Consider the following 15,312-nt stretch of genomic DNA (forward strand, 5'->3'; position numbering starts at 1 on the left):
CCACAACTTACCCAGACATCTCCATCTGTGGCCAGACGGATGGTGTGGGTGAGCACACAGTTCATCCAGGGACCTCTGTCCTGACCCAGTTCCCAGCATGCATGTGGGCGAGAGTGTGTCTGTGTGCGTGTCGCCCCCCCCCACACACACACATGCACACCCCACTCAGTACAGCTGTGTCTCCCCCAAGCCCTCTAGTCTGTGGAAATGCAGACCCACGCCCCTATTATTCATGTTACAAAAGAACACAGGTTTATCACTTTGCAAAGAACCACAGGCTTCTTTGGACTGGCCATCTCCCCAGGAGATATCAGACCAGAATTACAAAAGCTCCATTTCTGTGTCTCTTTCTGGAAACAACCTATTACCTAAAAAGAGATGTGTCTGTGTAAAGGAGAGAAAGATGGGCCCAGAGAGCACAACAGTCTGGAGGGACTAGCCTTAAGGGGCCAGTCTCCATGGGGTCACCAAAGCACTCATTTTGATCTTTCTATTTTTCATACCTGTCTGAATAAGAGCAAAAAAGCATCAGGCTCCTGCCTTCATTCCCAGTAGCTCCTCCTGCCACCATGATACCGTGTTAAGGTCTGAGAGGATCTTCCTGATAAAGCAAGAGGCTCTTCAATCATTACCTTGGCAAACAAGTACTGAACTTGTCCTCTGGGCCAGGCCTGCAAAGACCACTCCTAACCTCATGGTATCATGGCGAAGATCCGAGATGCTGCTTGACAAGCACCCAGTACCCAACAGGCACAATCTCGGGAACATTATCACTGTGACAAATAACTTGGGTTCTGAGTTCGAGGGCTTCTGGCTAGGGGGGACCGGGTGAGAATGCAATGCTGCAGTCTCAGGAGAAGGGAAGGGCCAGCTGGGTTCAGAGGAGATGGTCAGCCTGGCATTTCCGTGGCCAAGTGTGCAAACCTCTCCTGAGCCATCGAGACCTATGCTAGTCGTTGGGCACCTGGCAAGAGGGAATGGAGTAAGAAGCCAGAGGACTCTCCAGAGCACAGGTAAAGGTGGCCTCTCTTGCCACACAGGCTGCCTCTGGAGAAAGAACCAGTGAGGGCACCGTGCAGGGAAGAGCAGTCTGCCCCCTCCCCCCTCCAGTGGAGACAGATAAACACTTCCTCTTTGGAACAAACCTCAGGCAAAAGGGCAAAATCCCAACCTGAAGAGCAAATCATGGAATCAATGTGTGTCCTCCAAACGTCACTGCTCACGGGCGCTCACAGCGTATGCCGGCTGTGCCTGACGTGGGGATGGACCTGGGGCTGTGCTTGCTGACCCACAGCACGTGGCAGGCCTGGCATGGGCTCTCACTGCACTGCTGAACGGTCTGCAGCCCTCACTCCACCAGACGTCTATCCCTGTTTCTCGGGGGAAGGAAGCAGAGCCTGGCCAGGGTGGGGGGGCCTGTCCAAGTTCGACAGCTGGCTGATGGCAGGCCCGGGGAACAAGTGGCGTGCTGGATGACTCCAAAAGCCACCGTCCTGCCACCACATGCTGCTCAATTACATGAGCTCAGGCTGGGGTTTGGTTGACAAAGAAACTGGGGAATTCGGGGCTTTCAGTCTTGCTTCTGGTGCACACGTGTTCTCTCTCAGAGACTGAACTCCTCTCTAGCACCGGACTGGACACGGCCAAGGACACAGAGGGACAAGGCCCGACTCGTGTTCTCCAGGCATTAGCAGTTGATTAGGGGAAGGGCTCTTTTCAGAGCCACAGGGCTTGGAGGGCCTCTTGCCCTGGGGAGAGTGAGGCAGGCCAAGGCTCAGGGCCCGCATCCCTCTCCCGGCAGGTGCTCTATGAGATGACAGTGTGGACGGGTGACGTGGTCGGCGGTGGTACTGACTCCAACATCTTCATGACCCTCTACGGCATCAATGGCAGCACAGAGGAAGTGAAGCTGGACAAAAAGAAGGCCAGGTATCCAGAGATGGCCTCCGCCCCTCACCCCTCTGCACATCCAGTCCCCCAGCCTCTAATCCCACCCTGCCTCAATCAGACTGCTTCCCTCACTCTCTCCCCTCATTCCTTAGGGCCTTCTAGCCTCCACAGCTTTATCCATGTGATTCCTCCCTCCTGGAATGCCCTTCATCCAGTCCCTTCTGTCTCAGGACCTTTCTCTTCCAGGGGCCAGCTCAAATCTACCTCCTCCAGGAAGCCTTCCTTGATCACCTCAGCCCAGAGCACGCGCCTTCCTTCCTGCCTTCCCTGTATCCTTCCATCCCTCCTTCCTTCCCTCCATCACTTAAAAATGTTTACTGTAAGGTCTGTGTATTAGATGATAGCATTGTATCCTTGTGAATCTCCTGCTTTCGTTCCCTGGACCATGGTGATGTAAGATGTTTACATTAGGGGAAGCTGACAAGGGTATGTGGCTTTTTTTAGGGAAGTAAGTGCCTGTAAGGAATCATTCCCAGGCCCAGTAGAGACAAGGAAGTTTCCTTGGTCTGGAAGCAAAGGGAATTCAGAGTTCTGTGGGTCTGCCCAACAGAATTTCCCCATGGCTTTCATAAGCCTTCAGTGCAAAGATGAGGAGCTGAGCCCAAGGGAATGCCAGCAGAGGGAAGAGCCCAGTAGGGTTCCAGTTGCCATTTTAGGAGGCAGGTGGGAAGTCTTAGGCCAGTAACTGTGGCCAGGCCTTTGATAAGCTGGTGAGTTTTGTCTCTTTATCACTTAGACCTCACACTACCTGGTTAGCATTAAAGCTCTGAGAATGGAAGGGGCCCATCTTTGGGGACTTCAAGGGCATGGGAGTGGGTGGGGAGGCTGAGTCCTTCCCTCAGTCAGGCTTGGAGGCAAGTCTCAGGGGACACAAGAAGAAGGCAGGCTGCATTTGAGGGCCCCCAGGTCAGGCAGTTGGAAAAACCCCAGCCCCCACTGCTGGGTCAGCTGTCCTGACACATCATCTTCAACCTGGAGGCCATGCTTTACGAGGGCACTGGTGGATTTGAACATGCACGGGGCCTAATCTTGGCATTGAGGATGACAGATATTTAGAATCTGTTTGAGATTTATTTGACTGTGGTCTACATTCAAACCACGGCAAGGATGCTCATGCAATATGGATGCAGGCAGGTGGACTGAGCTCCCTGTCGCCTTCTTATATCTCATGGGGGCATGCACCGTGTTCACTTATCTTAATGGTCCCTGAGGAGGGATCTGAGGAGCCAGAGGCTATTGGCTGTGCCTTTTACCTCCCAGGCACGTCAGCATCCGTGGACACTGACACCACCACGGAGGTGGTCGTCCTGCTACTCACCCATCCTTGGAGCTCCCCCTGTGCTGGTTCCAGGGCAGTCTGCCCTCATCTGCCCCCTTCACGTCCTGAAGTGCTCCATCCATGCCTCTTGGGGTTGTGATAAAAATTTACGGCAAATCTAGTGACTTCAAACCACAGGAATGTATTCTCTCCCGTTTCCTGAGGCCAGAAATCTGAAGTCAGTATCACTCGGCAGAAATCAAGCCCAGCCGCACCCCCTTCAAAGGCTCTGGGGGAGAATCCATTCCTTGCCTCTCCCAGCTTCTGGGGGCTGCCCGACTTCCTTGGCTTGTGGCCGCGTCTCTCCAGTCTTCAAGGCCAGCATCTTGCAGTCTCTCCCTGCTCCATCTTCACATCACCTTCTCCCTTGTGTATGTGTCAAATCTCTCTTTGCCTCCTTCTTATAAAGACACTTGTGACTGCATTAAGGGCCACCTTCAGGGGGGGTATTTATCAGCCTACCACAGGGGCTGTGACCCACAGAGCATGGCTCTGAAAACCCTGTCATATAAGGAATAGTCAACAGTTCCAGGGACATTTAATTTTTTTAATGTTTATTAGGAAATATATATGGGTGGGGATAGATGTCCTTCCATGATCTATATAATCCCATAACCTCATGCCTCTTTGGCACCAACTAATCAGAGAATATAGTTATATTTATTTGTATCCAGCCATCTGTTCATATATATATATATATGACAAATGTAACATGCATAACATATATATGTACATAAATTGTAAACAAGTACAGAGCAAAACCTATGCAGCCACCCCCCAGGCCAAGAATCGGACATCGCCTGTTCACTGTACCTCCCCACCCCTAGAAGTGAGCATTGTCTTGGCTTTTAAGGTAGATCCCTTTCTGCTTTCCTTTATTGTTTTATCCCTACCCTGTGCGGGCCTCCCTAAACAACCAGTTTCCATTTAGTCTGGATTTCGGGGTTTTGTAAGTGAACCAGGTTGCAGGTATTCTTTTATATTTTATTTCTTTCCTCGATATTAGGATTTTCAGATTTCTCTGAGCCACTGAGTGTGGCTGCAATTTGCTCATTTTCACTGCCGCCTACTATGCCATTGATGGAGGCCCAGAGAAGAGAGGTCAGATGGCCTGCTGCATGGGGCTGGGAGGGGAGTAGAGGCACCGAGTGTGGCCGAACTGTTGACAATGAAAACATTAGCTCTGGTGGGCAGAGCTGGGGCCCGTGAGGCAAGGCCCAGCTCAGTGTAAACCAAACTTATTAGGAGTTGGCCACAGCTGCCCAAAGAGGGAAAGAGCTGCACCAGGCTGACGGGGGGCCCGTCACTGGAGACAACAGGCCATGAACTAGATGGCCCTCGGTGTAGAGAGTCCTGCCTGGAAGCAACTAGGTCTAGCCTAAAGCTGCAGCAGAGGCTTTGACCCCGGCGATTCCCAAGAGCCCCAACCACGCCTCTACAGGCACAAAGGCAGACTGCCTGAGCAGCAGCCCCAGTGAGGCCAGCTTTGGACCCCACACCCTTCTTCCCTGTCTTCCAGCCAGCCCCTTCTCAGGCTCCCTACCCGCAAACCTTCCCTAGCTTCTTAGCAATGAATAAAATTCTTCCATTGAATAGCTGCTTTTCCACACAAAAGCTTTGGCCCTGGTTAGCTCTCTGGGCTGTTCTAAGTCACAGAGACCAGTGAGCGAGTGGGTGCTAGGTCCTTTCCCAAGGACAGCCTTTGGTGGGGGGCAGGGAACAGAAGGAAACCAGAACAGGAATGGATTGAGGGGTAGCCAAAAGTTGCACTCATGTGTATTTTATGATGCAGCAGTCACAGACCGCTGACCGCCTCTGATCTGAGGTGGCCCCTCAATGCAGGAGCCTTCCTGCGTGTCAGCTGAGGTGTCTTAAGGGGGTCTGGGGCAGCAGGAAAGATGTGGGTAGTGAGTCGTAGAGGGATGAGGGCCACGAGGGGTTTTCTTTTTTTTTTTTAAAGATTTTATTTATTTATTTGAGAGAGAGAGAATGAGATAGAAAGCACGAGAGGGAAGAGGGTCAGAGGAAGAAGCAGACTCCCCGCTGAGCAGGAAGCCCGATGCGGGACTCGATCCCGGGACTCCAGGATCATGACCTGAGCCAAAGGCAGTCACTTAACCAACTGAGCCACCCAGGCGCCCCCACGAGGGGTTTTCGCTTTGGTTGTGGGCCTTTTACCCTGAGAAAAGGAGGTCCATCCAGGTGTAATTGGGGGTCTAGCCTGTAATAAAGGGTGAGGGGACAGAGTCATCCACTCTTTAGTCTTCTGGAAGAAAAGCTTATTTCTTTCTCCCTTTTATACCTGCCCCACCAAAAAGTCTCCATAAAATGGGAATACTTGGCTAAATTCAAAGGGTGAAAATTAAAGAGAAACACAAAGCAAAGAATTCTAACATTCCCTAGATCTGCAAAATTATACACCTGGTGAGGAATCAACTAGTTGAAAGATCATTTGAGAGAATCTCAGTATGTGATATGAGCTCGACGAGGGAACTTGTAAACACCTGCTTCTAGTTTCCACAGGGCCAGGACAGGCAGGGCTTAAATTAGAACAGGGGGGATTTAGGGCAGACTTCTGGGAGAATGTTTTCACTTCTAATCATCATAAAATACACATGAGTGCAGTTATTAAAAAAGATTAGGTCTCTGTTCCACCACTGCCTCTAAGACCAGGAGTAGTTCTTGGTTTGCAGCGTTTTCAGTCCCAACGCCCGCTGGCTGTGGCCTCTGGTTTTAAACGTGTGTCTTGTATACAAGGAAGCACAATTACCATGCAGCGCCCTATCTTCAGTGCCGCTTGCGTTACCCCCAAGGGCTTATCAGCAACAGCATGTGGAATCAGTCAGCAGTCAAGCAATCAGCACTAAAGGTTGCATTATACATGTAGCCCTGTAGGAAGAGCAGTAAGACATCAAGATAGAGCACCTCTGAGATGATGAGGTCATTCAGCAGAAAAATAGTAATAGCAACAAAAGCAATGTTACCTTCGATTTGCCTGCCATTTACTAGTTATTGGTAGCATTACCTAATCTCAGGCCACTACATTTAGTTTTGCAGATTGTGTATAGAAAAATGTAAATGGTACCATCTAGAGTTGAGCAGGGTACAACCTGCCCCACCATTCATGGCAGCCCTGTCGCTCCTAGAATCTCATCTGAAGCTTTGCAGGTATGGAATTCCTTTTACATTTTAAGTTGATATCACATTCATTTGATTCTCCTGACAGTTTTATGAGATTGCAGGGCCAGTATCATTGCCCCCAGACTAAGGATGAGGAAATCAAGTCCCAGAGAGAAGCTTGGACTGCTCTAGGAGGCTAGCAGACTGAGATTAGGACCCATAGCCTGATTCAGGGTCATTGCTATCAGCCAAACACACTTCACCCATTCTTTCAGGAACACATCTGGGGTGCAAGAGACAGACTCTTGGGGAGTCACTGGGAGCCTCCCCTTGCCTCCTCACTGTAGCCAGCATCCTCACTTCATGCCCTTACTCTCTTCCCCCAGATTTGAGCGGGAGCAGAATGACACCTTCATCATGGAGATTCTGGACATTGCTCCATTCACCAAGATGCGGATCCGAATTGATGGCCTGGGCTGCCGGCCCGAGTGGTTCCTGGAGAGGGTAAAATGTCTTCCTTCCACCCATAGCCTAGCCCTTCCTCCTGCTCTTTTGGGTTGTCGGTGGACCTGGTTAAAGGGCAAATGTCACTTAAGAGGGTTATAACATGAATCAGACCTGTGTAATCCAGTGTGCCCTTTGGCGTGAATTAACCAGAGAATGTAGTTTTAGTTATTTGTGTCCAGAATGCGCTGTCAGTATGTGCACAGAGACTTCGCATGTACTTCTTGGAGGAGGTAAATTGGGAGGACTGAGAGAGGAACAGCGAGAACCAGGGCAGCAGAGGCTCTAATGTTGGGCACTTCCGGCAGGATGGCAGGAGCTTTTGGTGCCCTGTGATCCCACATTAGGTGGCTGCCTCTTTTTCCATCTTGGACTCTTTTCCCTGATTCAGTCCTCAAATCGCCCAGCCACCAAAGGCTATCTGTCCTGAGTCCCCTCAGGCCCCCACTCCCCTGTTCAGCCAGTAGCAGATTTTTCTTGAGCCAACAATATGGGTGCCCACACCAAGGACAACTTGGCTAACTTCAGGTATTTGTGGCTGATAGTGGTTTGGTTGGCCTGTTTTTCTGTCATTCATTCAACAAACTTTTTTTGTGCACAGTGACAGGTACCTCTCAGAAACATGTTTGGGTGAATTTTCCATTTCCAAATCCCCAAACTAAGGGGCTTCAGACCCTATGCAAGGCATACCGGGCAGGGTCTTTGTCCCGGAGAGTCTTAGTCAGAAGAATTCATCTTGGGTCTGGAATCGTGGGTCCTTGGCATTCAGCCAAGGGGGCTGCATTCGCAGGTGGACAGCTGGTGGAGGTGAGGGAGGGTGTGCCCACACTGGCTCCTCTTACCCAGATCCTCCTGAAGAACATGAATACTGGAGACCTGACCATGTTCTACTATGGAGACTGGCTGTCCCAGCGGAAGGGCAAGAAGACCCTTGTGTGTGAAATGTGTGCTGTCATTGATGGGGAGGAGATGATGGAGTGGACATCCTACACTGTCTCAGTCAAGACCAGTGACATCCTGGGTGAGTCAGGGCATCCCTCCCATCTCCCAGTCCCACATCCCACTTCCCTTGCCCTTCCTCAAATTCTGGCTCAGGTCCTGGGCCCTGGTCAGGCTCTCACTTTTCTTTGGCTGACATTTCAAATGTTAGTCAATGCAAGTCCTTTCCACCATGTGTCACTTTCTGTCCAGACAAAGTATTTCCTCCCAATGCCTGAATTGGCTCTGCCCCTCCTCCCTCAAGGAGGTCTGGGAAAACCTGACCGGGCACTATGGTCAGCACTTTTGAAAACTGTGTGGGAGCATGACTCAGAGGCCCTCCGTCTTCCTGCTGCTGCCTCATGCCCCTCACCTTCGTGCTGTGCATCTCAGATGCCCTTGGGTTCCTTCCCACATGTGTTTGGCAACCATCTTCTGTGTGCCAACTTTGGCCTAGAGTCTTAGGATGGAGAAATGACCCTGGGTGCTTGTGAGTCTGACATTCTAGTAGAACAATGACAGTGAAGCTCTGACAGAGGTCTGCACAGGAGCTGGGGAGCCCAGAAGAGGGTGCTTTACCTAGCTGGGGATCAGGGGCAAGGGTCATGGAGGGCTTCCCAGAGGTGATACCAAAGTCTCGTGCAGAAAGACAAACAGAAGCCACTGAGGCAGATGGAACACCTGCTGAAGGGCTTTCCAAGCAAAAATGCTAGTGTGTGCAAAGGCCTGAGGTTGAGAGGGAACACACCTCATCATGGAGGCATTGTGTCCCGCCTGTCCTTCTCCATATCACACCTGTTCTCCAGGAGCTGTTGTGAGGAATGTGACAAACTCATTTGCGCTGATTATAAATGACTAGTGAGGGATTAACTTGTTGGTCCTAATAGCTTACATTTTCAACAGAGAAGCATTTAGCCAAAGAAATTAGGCTTTCATGGTAGGATCTCAGGCGTGAGCGATGGGTCTGTATAGTGGGTAAATTTGTTGGCACCTCTCTTCTTCATTTCTCCTAACAGTGGAGGCTTCATGATTTTTGCTAAAAGTTCCAAGTGTCCACATGTTTTCTATCCCCAAATCCCCTCATAATGTGTTCTCAGAAAATAGTTGGTAAGTCCCTTGATAACTGTAGGGTGTGTGTGTGTGTCAGAACAGCTTCATCGAGCTACCTTTTCCAGAAACATTTTCTTTTTAACTAGGTTCAGTACCTCTGTTCGGCTCAAGCAAATGATACAAAGCTCTAGTATAGACTGTCAACCAGGGTTAGATCTGGGGAACAAAGAACTTTCCTATTTCCTCCTGAACCCAGGTTGTGCCGGAAACAGCCTGAATTTCTAAACTGCAAATCCAGTCTTCATGGCACACCTTTTAAGTATGGGTGTATTTCCCCAAAAATAAATGAGTTTTTGCACTAAACTACTCACACTTGCTAACCAGGACTCCAGTTAGCCCAATAGCATCTATAAGGCACAGAGATAAGACGAAGGATAGAATTGGGAGACCCAGGAGTCCCAGTAAACTAATCAGCCCTTTCCAAACTCCCCACTGGCCTCATCAAAGCTAAACTTCCCATCTGCACCACTGGTTCCTCCAAGGAAGCCAGGATGGAAACCAGAGCAAGTGGGCTGTGTGTTGGAGAAGCTAGCACCCAAAGCCCTTATTCTGTGCACCCCCTAGGAGCAGGCACGGATGCCAATGTGTACATCATCATCTTCGGAGAGAACGGGGACAGCGGGACCCTGGCCCTGAAGCAGTCAGCCAACTGGGACAAGTTTGAGCGGAACAACACAGACACATTCAACTTCTCTGACATGCTGAGCCTGGGCCACCTCTGCAAGCTGAGGGTGTGGCATGACAACAAAGGTAGCTCCTGCTCAAGGTCAGGGTGGTGGGGATAACAGACCTCAGCTTTCCACCATCCCCCTGGCAGCATGTTGACCCCTCTACCCCAGGGTGGCAGGCAACTAAAAACTGTTGATTGCCACCATTTTGACCCTTCCATCAGTTAGAAAATGTCCTGTGTTTCTAGACAAATTTTAGAATTCAAGCTTAGCTCCTAATTACACCATTGTCTTGTTCATTGCTCTTTCCCTAATGCCTATCACATTGCCTGTACTATAGTAGGGACTTAATATAGTTTTAATGAAATTTATTTATAGCCACGTTTCACTCTCTCAGATCCATTCCTGGTTTTTTTCATGCCTCAGTCACAGGAAACCCACATTGCTCTGGAATCAAGACTTTTTCCCCATGCCTTGATACGTTAAACAATTAAGTCCTGGCCATGAATCTCAGGGTCATGACTAGGTCCACTAATACCGACTTCCCCACCTTGTCCCCAACACTAACTATGCACATATCTAGACCTCATTTTTCTTGATGCATTTTTCCTTCTATGCATAAACTTGACAGCCATTCATTTTGTGTATCCCCACTGTCAAAAGGAAAGGGAAGCAGCTCAGCACCACGGACAGCTCCTTACAGGTCCAGCTCTATTGTGTGTTGCTACTCCTGTGGTTTAGGTGGCATGCTCTTCAAAGAGCCTGACCCCTCCCTTGGATAACTCAAGACTATCTGATTGCCTTGGTCCCATAAGGGCCCCTGGCTAACCCCAGGGCACAGATGTTCTCCGCTTTCTTTTGTAGGCAGAAAAGTGGGCCTCCTCCCCTCCATTCAGACTTTGGATCTGAAAGCAGGGAAAGGAGGATGTCTGTCTGTATCCTCAGTGAACCCAGGTGGTTGGGATACTAGGTTCAGGAGAGGTACAGGGAAGTCCAGGTTCTGGGCCTAGCTTCCTCTTTATAGTAACTTTCTCCTCCATAGATGGAAGCTTAAATGTTAATATAAACCAAGGCAGCTAAATATGTCCTTAAGCTCTCTCTCTCTGCCACATTTTTTCATATTTAGTTTAAAAATATTCAAGCTACATTATGCTTCCCTTGCATAGCAATTTATGAGGACAAAAATATTTCATTTGAGAGCCTTGCACAAAGAAAGTTGTGATGCCACATAAGTTAAGTTACAAACGTTTAGTTAACTTCATAGCATGGCAGTCATCTCCTTTCCTTGAATCTACCTTTCCGTCTTTTTTTTAATCCAGTAATTTTTTTATAAAAAATTGTAAGGAATAGCAGGAGAGGAAGAATGAAGGGGAGTAAGTCAGAGGGGGAGACGAACCAGGAGAGATGATGGACTCTGAAAAACAAACTGAGGTTTCTGGAGGGGAGGAGGGTGGGGGGATGGGTTAGCCTGGTGATGGGTATTGAGGAGGGCACATTCTGCATGGAGCACTGGGTGTTATGAACAAACAATGAATCATGGAACACTACACCAAAACAAATTATGTAATATATGGTGATTAACATAACAATAAAAAATTAAAAAAAATTGTAAGGATGCACAAAAGTGAGGAAAAAGGGTATAATGAACCTCCATATACCCATCGCATAGATTGAACATTCACGATTTGTCATATCCGCTTTCCTCTTTTCACTTTTTCTTTTTCGTTCTTAATTTCTTTTTGTTGCTAGGTGGTATAAAATCAAACCCTAACTTCATATTATTTCATCCCAAACATGTTTAGTATGTTTCCCTTTTCAAAATGGACATTTTTAAGTGAAACACAATGCCACTATCACACTTCACAATGATTTCCTTGTGTCATCCGATTTCTACTCCATATGCACATTTCCTTAACATAAAAAATGCCTTTGTACTTTTGGGTTTGCTTGAATCTGGATGCAAACAGGGTCCACGCTCTACGTTCAGCCGCCATCTCCCTTCATTATCTTCAAATGCAGAGCATGCCTACTCCCTTTGTTTTGTCATGCCATTGGCTTGTGGAAAGGATTGGGCCCAGTGATCTATAGAATGTCTACATTCTGGACCTGTCTGTCTGCTTATCATAGCGTCTTTGCCTCTTGATTCCCCGTATTTCCTACGATCTGGAAGTCAGCTCTAAAGGCATGCTTGGATTCAGGTTCAACTTTCTTTGGCAAGAATACTCTATAGGTGACCTCAGGACTTCTTTAAAATGGAACCATGTACTTCCCATTACCTCACAGCCATCCTACTCTTCTTGATGCTCACACTGAATAGTGGATCCAGGGACTGTCAGTACGGTTACCCCGCTCCCCCAATAACTGTTCGTCTAATGGCTTCATCCAGTGATGATCAATTAGGATTGCAAATAGCGATTATCTAATTGCCCTTTCTTATCCACTTATTAGCTACAATTCTTTTGTTAAAAAAATGCTCCCATGATTACCATGAAATATAGTCCAGAGAAGAAAATAAGGGTAAATGATTTATTCTTCCCTTTAATTCCAATTACCTGTATAGCTTTTCTAATACTAAACAAATTATAACATATTGTGTTTATTTTCTAATTCATCTTGCTCTCTTGCTTCCTCTGATGAAAACTCTGGGGAAATGAAAAACCTTTTTTTAAGATTTTATTTATTAAAAGATTTTATTTATTTAAGAGAGAGTCAGAAAGGAAGAGAGAGAACTATCAGGGGGAGGAGCAGAGGGAGAGAGAAAGGAAGAAACAGATTCCCAGCTGAGCAGGGAACCAGATGCGAAGCTCGATCCTGAGACTCTAGGATCATGACCTGAGCTGAAGGCAGGATGCTTAACTGAGTCACCCAGGTGCCCCATGAAGAATCTTTTTACCACAAAATTTGATCTATGATTTAAAGAGTTCACTATGATATACGTGGAAGGATAATAACTGTAGCATCAAGTATAGGAGTAAAAATCTGGAGAACAACTCTCTGTCCACAAGGTAGTGTGAGCCTCCATAATTTCTAGCGTCTGCATAGAAAGGAAACCCATACAACTATGAAAGAGGATGGGGCAGATATGTTCTGATACGGATTGGCTATGAGTGAAAAGGTATGTCCAGCAGTGCGGGGTTACTGTCTTTGTGTAAAAAAGATAAAGTATAACTTTAAAAGAGGAGACTTTGTGGGCACCTGGGTGGCTCAGTCAGTTAAGCATCTGCCTTCAGCTCAAGTCATGATCCCAGGGTCCTAGGATCAAGTCCCGCATCTGAGCAAAGAGCCTGCTTCTCCCTCTTCCTCTTGCCCCTTCCCCTGCTCATGCTTTCTCTTGCACAAGCGGTCTCTCCTTCTCTCTGTCTCAAATAAATAAACTTTTAAAAAGAGGAGACTTTGTAAGGAAACAGACTCTCTAATTGTAGGTCTCAGATGGTTCCCTGTTGGTCCACAGGGTTATGCAGGGTCTCCACCATCAGGCTAGTGCTGGCCACACTGTTAACCAAGCTGTAACTATGGCTTTGTCTTCACCAGTAAAAGCCAACCATATGACATCAGCCTGCCCAGAGCTGCCTGTTTACAGCTACATGTCTGATAGATTCTTAGCAGAGTTAGTTGTGGTAGGATGCCTGTCAGTCACATTGAACATTTCTAAAACAAGGCAACTAAATCAGCAATGAGAAAAGAGCTGAGGACAAGTTTCTTTCATCTTAAAGGAGTTGGGGTTAGACTGCTATTTACCATGGAAGGAGGGTTTTTGTTTGTTTGTTTTTCAGAACTTCTACTTAAAGAGAATTGGGGATTGGTGAGACAATGCCGTGCTTTCTGAGGACAGGGGAAAGGGGGAAGTGTGGGAAGAGAAGCAACCAAGCATCAGGGCAACCCGGGCTAGGCACATTCTTTCTCTCTGGTTGTCTTCACCCCTACATTATAGCACTGAACTGTCTGTGGATAAAGTTAAAGCCGCTCCGAATCCACACTGCCCCTCAGCTCACTGTCACCACCCTGCCTGGAATTCAGGGAGTAATTCAGGAGTGAAATCTACTTGGGGTGAGAAGCAGGGTGAATAGTGTGTTCGGCAATAGAAATGATCTCGTGATGACCCACCTCTCCAATTAATATCATCCCTCTCCACTAACACTCATGCATACACACACTCTCACACAGTTATAATTCCCATTGATTCCCATTGATCGTTTTGTCATGATGTCATAGCAAGACCATCATCCTGGAGTCAGGAGAGATCATTAAGCCAGTGATTCTCAAGGTGTGGCTCTGGGACCAACAGCATTAGCATGACCTAGGAACTAGTTAGAGATGGAAATTCTTGGACCTCACTACGAACCCACTCAATCAGAATCTCCAGGAGGGGGGCCCAGGTGATTACAGTGCAGGTCCTAGTTCTCAGCCTTGCTATTCATTGAAATCACTGGGCAGCTGTAAAGACCATTGATGCCTAGCTCCTACTTCAGAGATTCTATTATAGTTGATTTGGGTAAGGTCTGGATAGCAGAAACCATCTCTCTCTCTCTCTCACACACACGCGCACATGCACACACACACACACACACACACACACCTTCCAAGAGGCCCAACATTTTGGCTTCTCTTTTTCTGCCTTCCTTTTTACTTGCCTCTCCCTTTCTCTGCTCCACTCTGGAAGCCTGTAAGGACTGCTCCGATAGGTCTCCTGTGCATCATTTCCAGACTGAACACACCAGGGATTATTAAGCAGTTACATCAGTTTCATGATATTATCAGGGACCATCTCAGAAAGCAGCCGATTTATAATCTTACAGAACTGGCCCCAGTGTGGAAAAGTAAAAATATTATTGAGATTTTTTTTTAAGTTTATTGATAAAATTACTCACCACTGTTTAACTCAACAGAAGTGTTTTAAATTTTAACATAATTGTTTTAGCACTCATGGGTTTCTACTTCAGTAAAGACCTATGTTTAAAAAAATATATGAAGTGGGGCGCCTGGGTGGCTCAGTTGTTAAGCGTCTGCCTTCGGCTCAGGTCATGATCCTAGGGTCCTGGGATCAAGCCCCACATCGAGCCCCGCATCGGGCTCCCTGCTCAGCGGGAAACCTGCTTCTCCCTCTCCCACTCCCCCTGCTTGTGTTCCCTCTCTCGCTGTGTCTCTGTCAAATAAATAAAATCTTTAAAAAATAAAAAATAAAAATAAATTAAAAGCTATATTAAGTGCTTTTTAAACCCAGAATTAGGCTATCCTAGGACTGCCAGTATGTATGCCCTGCCCGGGAGCCTCCACATCTACCCCCCACACCCCCCGAAGTCCGAGGGACTAGAAGTGTGTGTCCATCTCTGTGTGTCTTTGTGCTTCTAAGACCCTTGAGACCAGCAGTAGGATCTACAGGTATTGCTGAGGGCAGTGTCCAATCCTAGAGAAGGGCTTTTTGGTGGGGACATGGGACCGCCCCCACGGACACCCCGGTGACATGGGAGGGCAAGACATGAGAGTTGGGCATATACATGCCTTCCTTGCGAGGTTGCCTTGTGGACAACTTATGAGCAGCCTGCACCATCACCATAACCTGTCACACAACCGGATTTCCCCCCACGTGTGATGGGTGCTTTGGCATTCAGAGTTCTCAGGGAGTTTGAAGGGTGGAGAGTAACTGAATCAGTGTGTGGTACAAAT

The 15,312-nt window shown here is 47.8% G+C and overlaps 1 protein-coding gene across 3 annotated transcripts in view; it reads left to right on the top strand.

Annotated features, from left to right (window-relative positions):
• Positions 1-15,312, top strand: part of LOXHD1 (lipoxygenase homology PLAT domains 1) — a 149,147-nt gene that overhangs the window by 119,430 nt on the left and 14,405 nt on the right. For all 3 annotated transcript variants that reach the window (XM_088019417.1, XM_028098420.1, XM_088019418.1), the window contains 4 exons: positions 1,802-1,929; positions 6,775-6,892; positions 7,739-7,913; positions 9,545-9,730. In XM_088019417.1, coding sequence (XP_087875543.1) covers positions 1,802-1,929; positions 6,775-6,892; positions 7,739-7,913; positions 9,545-9,730 — 607 coding nt within the window. The remainder of the gene's footprint in view (positions 1-1,801; positions 1,930-6,774; positions 6,893-7,738; positions 7,914-9,544; positions 9,731-15,312) is intronic.

Source organism: Eumetopias jubatus, unplaced genomic scaffold, assembly GCF_037043125.1.
Source record: "Eumetopias jubatus isolate StellerSeaLion01/CBP00866 unplaced genomic scaffold, mEumJub1_p1.0 scaffold_16, whole genome shotgun sequence".
NCBI classification, from domain to species: domain Eukaryota; kingdom Metazoa; phylum Chordata; class Mammalia; order Carnivora; family Otariidae; genus Eumetopias; species Eumetopias jubatus.